The 14,909-nt window shown below is 37.2% G+C and overlaps 1 protein-coding gene across 13 annotated transcripts in view; it reads right to left on the bottom strand.

The window, feature by feature from the left end:
* Positions 1-14,909, bottom strand: part of EPB41 (erythrocyte membrane protein band 4.1) — a 178,321-nt gene that overhangs the window by 60,905 nt on the left and 102,507 nt on the right. For all 13 annotated transcript variants that reach the window (XM_043444628.1, XM_043444632.1, XM_043444631.1 and 10 more), the window contains exons 8-10: positions 7,653-7,740; positions 4,373-4,525; positions 2,240-2,337 (exon numbers count right to left, since the gene is read on the bottom strand). In XM_043444628.1, coding sequence (XP_043300563.1) covers positions 2,240-2,337; positions 4,373-4,525; positions 7,653-7,740 — 339 coding nt within the window. The remainder of the gene's footprint in view (positions 1-2,239; positions 2,338-4,372; positions 4,526-7,652; positions 7,741-14,909) is intronic.

Below are 14,909 nucleotides of genomic sequence, written 5' to 3'. Positions count from 1 at the left end.
CTAACTGCTGCTTCTTGACCTGCATACAGATTTCTCAGGAGGCAGGTAAGGTGGTCTGGTATTCCCATCTCTTGAAGAATTATCACTATACCCCTGTAACATTTTCATCATTTTATATATAAAAGAAACTGAACCTCAAAAAAGGCTACTTGCTTAAGGTCACATAGCTGTTAAGAAATAGGGTAGTCACAGAATTCAAGCCCAGAGCTCTTGTTCTACTCTCCTAGAATAATAATTTTGTCAAACACACTCCAAACTCAATGCCTGGTAATCTATTTAATAGGTTTTTTGGTGTATTTTCAACTCAGAAACCTCATCTTCTTTCTACACAGTACTCTCTGCTCTCTCTTGTCATGGCATTTACTACACTGAATTGAAACACTCTGTGTGCTAGTCTCCACTATGAGACTATGAACTCTCTAAGGGTAAAGAATAAAGATCAACTTACTCATCTTTGTGTTTTCACTTTTGGCATAGTGCCTGGCATGAATCTGACATTCAATGAATGTTTGCTGAATAAATGTATACATACATTGCTACATCAAATACTACCAAAAAGAGAGTCGCTCCCCCCACCCCCATTTAGGGTAGTTTATTTTAATTCAGCAAATACTTCCTTTTATATAATGAAGCATTGTGTTTAGTCACAAGTTATGCCCAACTTTTTTGCAAACCCATGGATTGTAGCCCACCAGGCTCCTCTGTCCCTGGGATTTCCTCTGAAGAACACTGGAGTGGGTTGCTATTTTCTTTTCCAGGGAATCTTCTCGACCCAGGGACTGAACCTGAGTCTCCTACACTGGCAGGAGGATTTTTTTTACCACTGAGCCATCAGGGAAGCCCAATGAAGCATTATATGTCAATATATCCTCTTATTTTGATGCAGTGGATATAAATATGCTATCCTACAAGTAAACACACTGGATGCAACTGAAATCTATACCATAGATATTAAACATTCAAAATAACTCTTTTTTGGTGGGGGGATAAATTAGGAGTTTGGGATCAACATATACACACTACTATATTATACAGATAAACAACAAGGATCTATTATATAGCACAGGGAATGATACTCAGTATTTGGTAGTCATTATTTCTTGGTTTTAAAGCAAATGACAGAAGCATACAGAAATATCTTAATGTCAATAATTAAGTTTTTTTTAATAATTAAAAATTTTTAATTGAGCGTAATGTGTAGCCTGATGGTTTATTTGAAATTAGAATTGAAATGTTATTTTCCCTGACTTTTCTTTCTGTACACTGTTCTTTAGTGCTAAGTATGACATAAAAAATACAAATAGAAGAAAAAGATATTATGGTTTTCTCTCTTGAGAGCCATTTATAAAGAGTCAAGTTTATTTATGAATGACATGGGATAAGGTCTGGCATTTGCTTCAAAATAATCTAGGAAGTAGTAGGAAAGAGTGGGTGGGGATACAGATGAAACAAGATTGGCATTGGGGGGATAATTATTGAAGCTAGGGTTTGGTACAAGGGGAGTTCATTATATTATTCTCTTCACTGTGCTATGCATGCAATTTTCATTTTCTTAAAAAGGCTAAATGACAACAACTAGTTGGCTCTCCTTTCAACACAAGTAATCATTTGTCTGCTAGATTTTAAGTTCCATTAGGACTGGGACTAGAACTACTAGTGGTTATTCCCAATGTCTATATGAAGGGTAAGCACACAGGAAATGCTTGGCAAATGAACAGAGGGGTTAAGTATGTGGCCTCAGGGAAAGTGAAGGAGATGAAACTTCCTTCTGTCTTCTGTTTATCTGATAACAATCAGGCTCCAAAGATGGTTCTCTGTGCTCCCTTTCTGGGCTTGATTAGAACCAAGAAAATGATCAGCTTCAAATCTTTAATCTTCTAGAGGAACAGACCCACAGCAGGTAGTTAGGCAATTCCATGTGGAGGTCAGTCAGGGTACCTCTTCCTGGTAGGGCTGGATTTAGCCCCCTAGGGCAATCACAGAGCCTCTTGTAAACACAGGCTCCTATTCCTTTCTCCCTCCTTCCACCATACATAGAAAGATGCTCTGGGAATGTGGAGGCCGTGTTTTTCAACCCGAAGGAGGAGAATTAGATTCATTTTGTCTTGCTTAAGATGATCTCACCTGAGCTAAAGAAAAGACTGCCAACCATACAAAGAAGGGAATTTCAACAGCAGGCTTAAAATAGAAACATGCATAAATAATTCATTCTTGAAAAATACTGAAGTGAGAACAATACCTGAAAAAGGTGTGATGCTCTACACAGACTTTCCATAATTTCTTAGCTGCTCGGTAACTGGGAAGTTTGAATCCGATAGTACTTTCATACTGTTCTTGCTGTAAGTATACAAATAAACATGGAACACAAAGTATTATTCAACTGCAATGATACCGGACCAGAGAAATACAGTGCTACAGAGGAGATCACTACAAATAAAAAGAATGTTACTAGTCTAAGGACATAAAATAGCACTTGAAATTTTTTCCTACTTAACAAAAGAAATTTATTCACTGAGAGTGGTTTTTCAACTTATATTATTTACACATCTTATTTTGCTCAGAAACACACAGGCATACATACACCGTACATTTTCTGAGACATAAATAAGTCATGTTTTGATCATCCAGACACTGCTCTTCCTGCACTTAGGATACTAGGCTACCCAGTAATCAGGGGCTAGGATAACAGATGGTTCTTCCAATCAACCAATATTATTATGCAGTCATTTTTAGAAATAGGAACTAAAGATTGTGGTTCAAACCAGATTCTTGAATTATTAAATATCTTTTTTTTTCTTTGATTGATCGCTAATTTACCCAGATAACCTCTTTGACTGAAGCAAACCACATCTTGCAGGGCTACTGGAAACACTGTCCTGCTTCTCTTGCCTCTCTGTTTCTGCCTTAAGCACGCTTTATACGATGGAAGGAAATTGACATTAACTTCTAGTGCCTATTATGGCCAATAGCACTGTGATTGGATAGTATCATCTGTATTTTTACACATGAGGAAACTCATGTGTAACTGAGATCAGAGAAGTTACTTGCTCAGTCTCACAGCTATTAAGTGGCAGAACCAGAATTTCATGGTTTCCCCTACACCACACTACTAAATCATCTATTGTAGTCATAATATTACATTACACTTCTCAAAATCCTCCTGTTGTTCTTTATTGCTTTCTAAAGTAAGACTTTTGAATTTTTAGTATATATTACATAGTTAACATTTAAATAAACAAAGGACTTCCCAGGATGGGAAGTCCTTCCCATATATATATGGTGTGTTTTTTTTTTTCTGCCTTCCAACATAAAAAAGGTAAGCCTGCAGAGGGACAGACTCTTCTATTCTCTGTTCCTAGCCCCTAGAATAGTGTCTGACACAAAGGATGCTGTCAGAAAACATTTGTTAACTGAATGACTCTTGTATTTGGAACTCTAACTTTTGCTAGGCACAGGTAAATTATTATGGTCCTAAACAAATGCTTCAGTGATAATCCTTACCCAAAATTTTAAGGCTGCACATTCAGTATTTCCATGCTGAAACAATGAGTCATTTTTCACCAGTAGATGGTGATATACACACAGAAAAGCCTCTTTACATTAGTAGGGTGCTTTTCTGTAGAGAGCTTTTATAGCTGTCATCTCATTTGATCTTCAAATCAACTTTGACAGAGCAGGTACTATCCCCCTTGAGTGATAAAGAATGCCTGAGATCTGTCAAGGGTCTTTTACTTAGTAGGTGGCAGAATAGGTATTGGAAGTTTTTTTTTAGTTTAACTCCTACTTGAACAAGTTTCTGCTATACCATGACAGTGCTTTAATATAAAAGTTAAACTTAGCCAGCATTGGTATATCCTGAAAATTGACTACCAACTAATAACTGAGTTATCTGGTACAAAGTTGAACATCCAACTCTACTATGAATCTAGAACTTGACCCTGGAACACATTTCCAGTCACTACCAGAAACTACACATACAAATAAATTTATTTATATAAGGTAAGGGATTTGTGGTGCAAAATGCAAGTAATCTAACCTCACAGTTTAAATATCTCATGCTACTTAATTTAAAAATATTTTCCATCAAGTTTTCACCTGGAGTAAACAAGGAACAAGTTTATTAATCCAAATTTCACTTCTGGCCTTGGTGTATTTGCTTATATGAAGAGAACTGCCCAGAAAACCAACAACAGTAAAGGAAAGAAGCAGCAGCATGGGACTGGTTACTTTAGGAAACAAAATACCAGCGCCTAAATAGTTAGCTGGAGAGAGACCTCAGAGATGACAGCATGGAAAACAGGCATGAAGAGATGTTTTAGACACCATCTGTGTTTGATTCAGGAGGAAAGGGGATCACGAGCTCCGTATGTACCTCTCCAGGTCGAATCTTAATGAAAAAGCTGCTACGTTTGTAAGAAATCTTCAGCACTTTGGGCCAAGGAAAGCGGTTAATTCTCAGCTTTTCTTTGTAAACCAGAAGACCACTAGAGCAGACACCTAGGATGATATCCACACCCTCCAAGTCCTGAGGAAAAAAAGAGAATATCAGTCTTGAGCCAAATGCTCAACTTAGCCGACTTGTATTAGACAATCTGAAGCCATCAACAACACAAAACAGTTACAAAGTACACATTGAAAATTAAAGCTTAACCTAACAACCATAACCCATGGAACTATTTGGTCTATGTCGAAATGTTGTTACTATACCACGTTTTAAAAAATCAATGTTATTACCTATCATAAGTATCTTTAAAATTCCAAATGAGACTCCTAAACTCTATTTCTATAATCTGCTCTAAGGAAATAATTCAAATCACAGAAAAAGCTTTACACATGATACTGTTCAGAATGTTTTAAGAGTGTAAAACTGTATATAACCTAAATATCCAAGCACTAGGGTTAAATTTTGTCCATCCATATAGTGAAATATGATGCAGCTATTAAAATAGTTAGACTAGAATTTGGAAGATAAATGGGAAAATAACTATGTTGTTAACATTAAGTGAAATAAAGCAGGAAAAAATTGCATATGTAATTTGATTTCAACAATATAAAAGGTTTTCACAGAAGAAAGATGTATACAGCAAAATGTTAATAATGCCATTCTGTAGGTGGTACAATTATGAGCAATTTTTTATTTTCGTTTTCTACACTTTAATTACAATAGACACGTATTGTCTTTTAAAAAGCATTCAAATGTCAAAAACTAACACATGTATGCACAAAATTCAAATAATGCAGAAATGCATAAAAGTTAAAAAATCTACTCTCATCTTTCCATACTCTTTAACTATAACCAGTACTAATTTGATAATTTCCTGAATTATCCTATTTTCTAGGCACATACAACTATGTGTGCATAATACATATATGTACGCTGTGTGCGTGCTAAGTCACTTCAGTTGTTTCCCAACTCTTTGTGACCTTATTGACTGTAGGCTGCCAGGGTCCTCTGTCAAAGGATTCTCCTGGCAAGAATACTGGAGTGGGTTGCCATTTCCTTCTCCAGGGGATCTTCCCGACCCAGGAATCGAATCCACGTCTCTTATGTCTCCTGCATTGGCAGGCGGGTTCTTTACCACTAGCACCACATGGGAAACCCCAATATATACATACATACATATAAATATTTATATATATATATCACCTTTATAATGAGGAAAACAACTAGAAAAAAATTAAAATTCAGTCCTTGAGGGTAGAAACTATATCTAAATCATTTCCCTATCACCCCATACTGCTATTGACAATATGCTTGTTAAGTGTTTATATTGAGTTTGTTACCTGCCCATATTATTAATCACAATTGATTCAAGGAAAATAAATTTCACCTGAGTTCATCTCTACAGCTGACTATTTATTTAGGTAAGTAATAAAAACCCGACACTACATGCTTCTAAACGACTCCTTTCCCCAAAATGAGTACAGAGAAACATATCAGTGTCTACATGTGCTATGTACAGCACAATGGAGAGAAAAAGAAATAATATTCAGCTTCAACTCATTGACTACATAACACAATTTCTCAGAAGATGCCCCCTTAAGTTCTTAAAGCCTGTGGGTACAATTACATCGCTCTTTTAACTGGATGTTTTGAAAAAATCATTTGCTTTACAGCATTTGGCAAAGGAATATGCTGCCTGATTCCTCATGCATTCCTGATAACTACTGAATTGACACGAGCCTCCAGCAGAAATTGAGAAGCAAAACCTAACCAGTTCAGTTCTGGACCTAATCTGATCTTCCTACCATCTACTTTTGAGAGTCATAGAAGTTACAATACTCAGCCCCAATCAATCCAGAGCAACATCAAGAAAACTCACTAACATACAAAGGAATCTTATTAAGGTTATTAGAAATCTAAATAAGGAAGAAGCTTCAGATACAGATATTCAGGTTGGGAGAAGCCTGAAGGTCACTTTAGTCCAGTTACCACAAAATGTTTGAAGGTCCTTTTTCTAAATTGCTACCAAGTGATTATTCTGCCTAACCTGGAATATCTCCAGAGAACTCTGTCCCTTCTGAGATAGCCCATCCCACCTTTGAAACAGCTCTGTTAGACAAACTGTCCAACTGAGCTAACAGTATCTCCCTGCAGTTTCCAGTTTACCTGCTCCAGTGTTACATTCTGGAGGCCCAGTAAAACCTCTACTTTACACACTAATCCTTGAAATCCATAAAGACTGCTATTATATCTTCCCTAAACTTTCCCTTCTGTGGGTTAAGTATCCCTATTCTTTTGCCCGTTTCTCACTGGACATGGGTTTGATTCACTGTACATCCTAGTTAAATTTCTCTGAATGAACCTCCGATCACCCCTTGAGTCTTTTCCCTCACAAGTTCCTCAACCTCCCCAGTCATTTCAGTAGCTGAAGATGAGAGAAGTCAAGCGACATCCTGTCATTATTCATTGTGTTAGACTGCCTTGGGTTGAATGGGGATGAAAGCTCAAGTTTCCAATTACCTAACCCAGTGGTTCTCAAGTGAGCTATCTGTGTTCCTCCCGTGTGCATCAGAATCACCTGGAGAGCTTGTTAAAACAGATAGCTGGGTCCTACCCACAGAGTTTCTGATTCAGTAACTCTGGGATGGGAACTGAGATGAGCATTTCAAACAAGTTCCTAGACAATGCTAAATGCTGGTTCAGAGACCACACGTTGTGAACTGTTGCCTTATACCAGTGATCCTCAGATTCAAGCATGAAGGAGAATCATTTGGGATATTCATTAAATCTGGAGACTAAGCCTCTCCTTCACAGTCAGTCAGTGTATCTGGGAGGAGCTCAGGAATCTGTATATTTAACAAATACCCCAGGTGATTCTGAGGTAGGTGACTGGCTACGAAACAAGCCTCACTGTCACGCTGCATTTGCAAATGTATCTGCATTTTAGGAAGTTATCATTTCTTCTGCTCTTGGCACTATATCTTTTGATCCTTACAGTTGCTTGGGTGTGAAACCTCGTTCTGTTGGTGGAATTGCAAACAGGCAATTCAATTCATACACTTAATACACTTGACTGTTCAACTAACAGATAACATTCTAACAAGAATTACTATCTCCTCTGAATGTTTTGTAATACACTAGGTAAAGGTTGGTACGCGGTATTATATGACACAGGTCTGATACATGCATATTAATAAGTTACCATTACCTTTGCTTTATGAAGGTCAACACCATACATAGACAACTTTTTGGCATTCTCAAGAAATTCCAGGTCAGCCTGAGCTGGAGTCATGGACCTTTGATAGAAGAAAAAAAAAAAAAAAATTTCAGTGTCACAGTGTCAATATTTAAAAGAATAGCATTTGTATATCACTTTTACTTTACATAAACATATAAGCATATACATACCAATAGGTATGTAGATGTATTTCATGGTCCTAAAAATAGAATATTATGTATGGAAAAGGACTCTTATCACTACCTGTGTCTAAATAATTGAAATATGCCTTAGAAAAAGAGCTCTTGGAGAAATAAAAAGGTACCAAGAAGCTATTAGAAGAAAAGTTTTTTTAAAATCCTAAAATTCTTTAAAACTGCCTAATCTACCATCAGTTCTGCTCCTCCCTCTTCTTAGCCCTTTTCTTCAACACACATAAACTCCTCCCACTAATTTATCTTGCCAAGGAGGTGACCAAATTAAATCCTCTGAGGGCATGATACAGTTTACAATATCCTCTTAGCTGCCCTTTTCTCTCCATATCCCTGAATTGAGTTATTATGGAAATTAAACAGGAGGGCAGCTGAAGTTGCTTAACTGGGGATTCTTAATGGGGACAGACTTCATGAAAAGAAAATTTCTGGTAACAGATGGTGTCCTGCCCACTGATCTAAACAAAATAAACTGGTTAATAGAAGCATGTAGATAAAAGGGCTGCCTCTCTGTTATTAAGATATCTTCATTACAAAGCAGATAATGAATTAAATTTGTTTGAAAACAATCAGCCTCATAGTCTAAACATTCACTATGACAGTCTTTCCTCCTCCTTTATAATTTTCTTCTCTTTTGAAAAGTGCTCATGAGCTAGACTGAGCTTTATTTTTTATTTATTTATTTTTTTTTAGACTGAGCTTTAAAGAAAAAGATATTACTCCTAGTGCTGCACAATTCAGAACCAATCAAATAGAACTTCATAGTAACAATAATGCAGCCACACCCCCAAAGAAAAACCACCTTAAATGCCTGTTTCCCAAAAGACTGCCTGCCTCAAGCTATAAAAAAGCAGTGGTGACCTATTCATTTAACAAGAGAAAGTCTCTTTCAAAACCATCTGTCTTTATCCTCATTAAAAAGAACAAAGGAGGACTTCCCTGGTGGTTCAGTGGTTAAGACACCATGCTTCCAATGCAGGGGGTGTGAGTTTGATCCCTGGTTGGAGACCTAAGATCCCACATGCTGCCTGGTGCAGCCAAAAAAGAACAAAAGGTTCCTTGGAATAACAACCCCCCCCCCCCCGCAATTAAAAAAAAAAAACCTCAGGAAAGAAACTGCGTACTTGTTAATGACTCAGCACCCCTGAATAAAACCTTCTTTCTGCAAGTGCCAAAATATCACACCTGAATGCTATTACTGACTAAAATTGAACACACAAAAAGAATGGGAAAATAAGCACTTGAACAAGCAATTCTGCATGCTCAAGTCATTAAGACCATCTCAGGAAAGTTTCATAGTCTTCTTCTCTCACTTTAATTATATACGTTTCTAGTTAAGGTTACTCCCATATTCTAGATTTGGGGTATTTTGTTTTTGTTGTTAGTATTACTGATAGCTTGAAGTTTAGAATTTGAAGCTGGAATGGAGTTGGAAGATTATGGAGTCCAACACTTCCATTTTGCTGATAAACAGGGCTCAAGGGATTACATGATCATGGGCAAGTTATGACTCTTAGTTTAAGGCAGCAGGCTTTAGCCAGGACCCAAGTCACATCATTAGAGCTGGCTCCTGCATTTAAGAGTGTGACATCAATCTCCTATAAAGTAAGAACTGTAATAATACCTACTTCCTGAGGCTAGTATAAGAAATGATTTCTTCTTTTTTAATCTTTGGATGTAGCTGGAGTATGTGTGTGTACTTATTTACATGTCTATCTATCTATCCATCCACCCATCCATCGAAAACAGTTTTTGCTGAAACTTGCAGTTTTAACGCAATACCATAGGAGTCATTTTAGTTTCCTTCTCACTGTAATTTCTATCTCCCTTTACTGACAGTCAGAAACTTGACTCCCATTATCCTTAATACACTAATCTGATCAACCCCCCTGCTCCCCGGTACATAACCAATCTCTACTTCCTGCCACTGACTCCTCCCTGACATGGATGCCCTCTTCACTGGCTTAGACGCTGAATTCCCCATGCCAGGCTGCTCCCCACACGTGTCCTCCTTACCTCACTCAGATTCTGACCCCTGGTGCTAGGCTACCCCTTCCACAGACATCATCTTCACCCTGCTCAGGATTCAACACCTGTATCAGGTACCACCCCATGTGGATGTCCTCTGCAGGCCCTACTCTTACATGGATGCCCTTCTCACTCTGTCCTGCCTCTGATAACCACAGCCACGTGCCCACCTTTCATCCTATTTGAGCTCTGACTTCTCCTGCAAGGCTGGCCCCCTACAACGAACACTCTCCTCACCTGTTTAGGCCCCGATATCCCCAACCAGACTGTCTCCCAGCATGGATGACTATCTTGCTCTATCCCACCTAATGGCTTTAGAACACAATTGTTTCAGGCAACTTTTTCTGATTATAAAAATCTACATTCATTGTATAAAATTTGGAAAATATCATTAAGAGCATAGAAAAAAAAAAAAAGAACAAAGTTTCCCATAATCCCACCAACCACCTGTGCATGTAAATGCAATTATATTTTACAAATAAACCACCAATTAAACTGAATTATTTTCAAGTTAACATTTTAAAGATTATGGTTTTTCCAAGACTCTTGAAAGTAGTAACAATATAGCTAGGAAGAGATTAGACAGCTCTAAATTATTAGGAGACTGTTCTGAATTTATTCAGTACCACTTAATAATTTACTATTTGAAATTACTGCACCTTACAAGAAGTATCTAACCAGAAAGATTTGGCACAGGTTAATTTTTGATCATTAAAGAGAGAAGTTATAACAAAGTTTCCCTGTATTTATTTTGAGCAAGCGGAGTCAGGATACAGAGCCACTCAGAGAGTTCCAGTGTTAAGTGACAGCCTTTTTCCCTTTTTTTAAATGGTAAAAGCTTTATTCAGGAAGCCAGCAACCTGGGGAGACGGTGAATTAATGTCCTAAAATCATCTCCACATTGCCCGTTAGGAGACAGAGGTTTTCAAGGCATTGTGAGGGAGGGGGCTACAGGCTGCATGATCAGCTCATGCACAATTCTCAGGTTGGCTGGCATAAAGGCCAAGTTTCAAGCATCACCCATCTTCTGGATTTCAACCAATTTGGGGTCCACATGCTTGCAAGTCAACAGTTTTCATTTGTTGGGGGATGTGACAGCCTTTTAATAACATTGTTGCATCTCCAAATTAAAGACTGTGGTTTCAAATAATTACGTAGCAGACAACTGACAATTTTACATTACCTTCCTAGTCCCCATAAATGGAGGACAATTAGTTTTAAACCTTGATTTGCTAGTGTAAGTTTAATGTGAATTATAGCTTCACAGCTTCTGTCTAGGCAAATAAAGGGCCACTACTAAGGATTCCATGTATGTAGGCTGTTTTCTATTTATCTGAGGAATGGGATCAACGCATAGTAAATGCGTCTGCCTCAGCAGAAGTCTCTTTGGACTGGTTAAAACGTCACATTGTTGGGACATAATTAAAATTCCCATTTGACTTTCTGTTTGTGAGGACTGCCAATCTTTCCAAAAAGGAGCAAGTAAATTCCAAGATGACAGACCTCTAAATTTTCTAACCATGGAGATACATTACTGTTCAATTTCTATCCATACACCTCACAGAACATCAACTGGAACATATCCATCTGTCCTCTGAGATTGTTTCACCTATTTGGATTTAAAGTCAGTTCCCAAGAGCAGTTCTCTAAACCCAGACTCACACTTATTACTGGCAAAATGGAATAAGAATTATTATTATCCTAACAAATATTGGAAATTTTACTATATACTAATCATTGTGCAAAGCACTTTACATGAATTTCTGATAAACAATCACAAAACTCACAGTATCATCCTTTTGTTTCAGATGAAAAAATGGAAACTTGGAGAGCTTAAGTAACTAGTGTGCATGTGTGCTACAGTTGTGTCCAACTCTTTTCGATCCTGTAGACTGTAGCCCGCCAGGCTCCTCTGTCCAGGGAATTCTCCAGGCAAGAGTACTGGGAGTGGGTTGCCATGCCCTCCTCCAGGGGATCTTCCCAACTCAGGGACTGAACCTGGGTCTCCTGCATTTCAGTCAGATTCTTTACCATCTAAACCACCAGGGAAGCCTGGGAAGCCCTTAAGTAACTTACTAAGGATCATAAAGCTAATAAGGAATGGAGACTGAATTCAAAGTAAGACAGGCTGACTCCAGAGCCCAGGCTTTTGCCTTAGTGCTTAGCTCAGTGGTTCTCAAAATTTTGACCTCAGGATCCCTTCCCTCTCAATAATTACTGAGGACTCTAAAGAGCTTTTATTAAATGTGGGTTATTTCTATCAATATTTACTATAACAGAAGGTAAAATTAATACAATTTGAAACTACTGATTAAATCTTTAAAGAATAACAATAAAAAACTCATATTTTAACAATTTTTAAAAAAAAATAACAGCATTTTCCCAAACTGTTGTAAAGGAGCAGCATTGTTTTCCATATTTATAAAATTTTTTTAATGTGTGACTTAGAAGACAGCTGGATTCTCCTGTCTTCTAACTACTTCTGAATTCAATCTGTTGCAATATTTGAATCTGGTTGTAGTATAAGAAGAAACCTGAGTTCATACAGATATGTAGTTGGAAAATGAATTGATGATTAAAAATATTCTTCTTTGATACTTACTACACTAAAACTCAACAATGGCAGTTTCCTAAGGGGATTTCCAATGTGAAATCTGAAGACATAATGGTGAACTTTTGTAACCTGTTATATTAAAATCCATTGGCCTATCTTGCATTTCAAATGGACCTTTTATAGTTATGCATGATTTTATAACATCATGTATTTCACATCTGAAAAATATTCGTTGACTAATCCAAATCCTTCAAATGCTAACACATTTCATTGTACAGTATTAAAAGAAGAGAATCACATGCATTAGAGTCATCACCAACTCCATCAGAAAAGTCTTTTAAGTATTTGGAGCCTGTCAAGACCATGATGGCAAATAGAAGTTTTACAAAATTCTGATTTTCTCTTAAAAGCTTGAATTTTCTCATTAGCAACAAATAGTTGTTTACCAACCCTTAAAGCACTGGCTCATTTCATTTTTTTGAGAAAATGTATGCCAAACAACCAAATCTGAATAATCATAGTCATTAATCATAGTTATTTTTTCAAGTGAAAAAGGTGTTGCATTAAAAAAAAGTGACTAATTCAGCTGAGAACGTAAAACAATTATACAAGTGTGTTTTCTCAAGATAGCTGTTGTACCTCAGTATGCAGTACAAATGCTTTCTGGGTACTTCCTATTAAATCACACAGAATATTAAGCAGAATGTATTTAAGATTTAAAAGAATCAATACTTTTTACTATTCATCATGAAAATTTTTAAGTGAACAGGCAGATTTTAAAATATTTCATCTTTTAACTGCAAGTTAAAAAATAAAAGTGCATCCTAGTGAAGCATGTAATGACTAGTAGAACAGTTTGGTGCCAACTGCCTTGATCTGTGCTCCACCATTTCAACAAAGGGCTTCCCAGGTGGCGCAGTGGTAAAGAATCTACCTGCCAATAAAGAAGACACAGGAGACACAGGTTCAATCCCTGGGTCAGGAATATCCCCTGGAGTAGGAAATGGCAACCCCTTCTTGTCTGGAAAATTCCACAGACAGAGGAGCATGGCAGGCTACAGGCCATAGGGTCACAAAGAGTCAGGCATGACTGAAGTGACTGAGCACGCACGGCTTAATTCAAAGGGTGGTTATAAAGATTAAATATGACATTATACATAAAGTGCTTAGCATGGTATCTGGCACATAATAACAGACACATAATAATTAGCTGCTTAGGATATGATGATGATTATGTTAACAATGCATAAAGGAGAATCAAACATTGCATGAAATTTAGACTGCAAAGTCCTCCCAAACCTGAAATTCTATTATGATCAAATATACATCAAAATCATCAGAGACAGAAGTAAGGCATCAATCATAATCCAACACCACTATTTTCTGCTGTTGTGCTCCACAGCAGCAGTAAAATATTTTCTTTTACCACTTTATTGATCGCTCAAAGATTATACTACTAATAATAAAAATTATTTTTAAATCATTAGTAAAAAGAACACTTCCCTACAATCCTGACATTCTAACAAATAATTTTAATTGATTGTTTCTTTCTACCACTTACTTTTGTGTACATGTATTTTACATATATATATATACATATATATATATATATAAATTTCTGGAATTATAATCAGAATATAAATAAGTATCTTAAACACATATTTTGTGCTTCCCTGGCGGTTCAGCAGTAAAGAATCCACCTGCAATGCAGAAGACACAGGTTCAGTCCCTAGGTTGAGAAAATCTACTGGAGAAGGGAATGGCTACCCACTACAGTATTCTTGCCTGGGAAATCTCATGGACAGAGGAACCTGGCGGGCTATAGTCCATGGGAGTTGCAAGAGTTGGATACGATGTAGTGACTAAACTGCCATCAGCAAACACGTATTTAAGGACAATACGACATCCTTTAAGTTAGAATCATCAACTAGTTAAAAGTGATTCATTAGTGGTCTTAGATATCAGAGCATTGTAATGTATATACCCAAACTTGAAAAACAAACCTTGGCAATTCTCTGTAGAAACAGCGTGATCTCATGAGAGTGGGGTGATTGTAATAAGACTATTGTTACATAGATGAAAGACTCTAAAGTTCTTATTATGGTTCTCATGACAGAGGGACTGGAGCCTACAGCGGGAATAAGGCAACTAGAACTGGGGGACCTTGAGTTAACACTCTCTTATTTGAAGCATCTGAATCCATGCAATCCTATTGGAACCACTCTCAGGAAAATAAGATGGTTCAACAGCTAGATAGACTACTGTAGGACCACTCAGGATTTCTCAGCAGTGTGACCTTCTGGGGCATCCTAGCCTACTTCATGCTAACATAATTCAAGGTGCCAACTCAAGGCCAGGATCAGACATTCTCCTTGATATCCCTAGACAGCTTATAAAATTTAGCTCGGAGAAGTCACTCAAATAACAATAGGATATATGGTAGGAATAAACACA

The sequence above is a fragment of the Cervus canadensis genome, chromosome 24 (assembly GCF_019320065.1).
Source record: "Cervus canadensis isolate Bull #8, Minnesota chromosome 24, ASM1932006v1, whole genome shotgun sequence".
NCBI classification, from domain to species: domain Eukaryota; kingdom Metazoa; phylum Chordata; class Mammalia; order Artiodactyla; family Cervidae; genus Cervus; species Cervus canadensis.
Note: the sequence above shows the minus strand (reverse complement) of the source record. Positions and strands in the feature narration are given on the sequence as shown.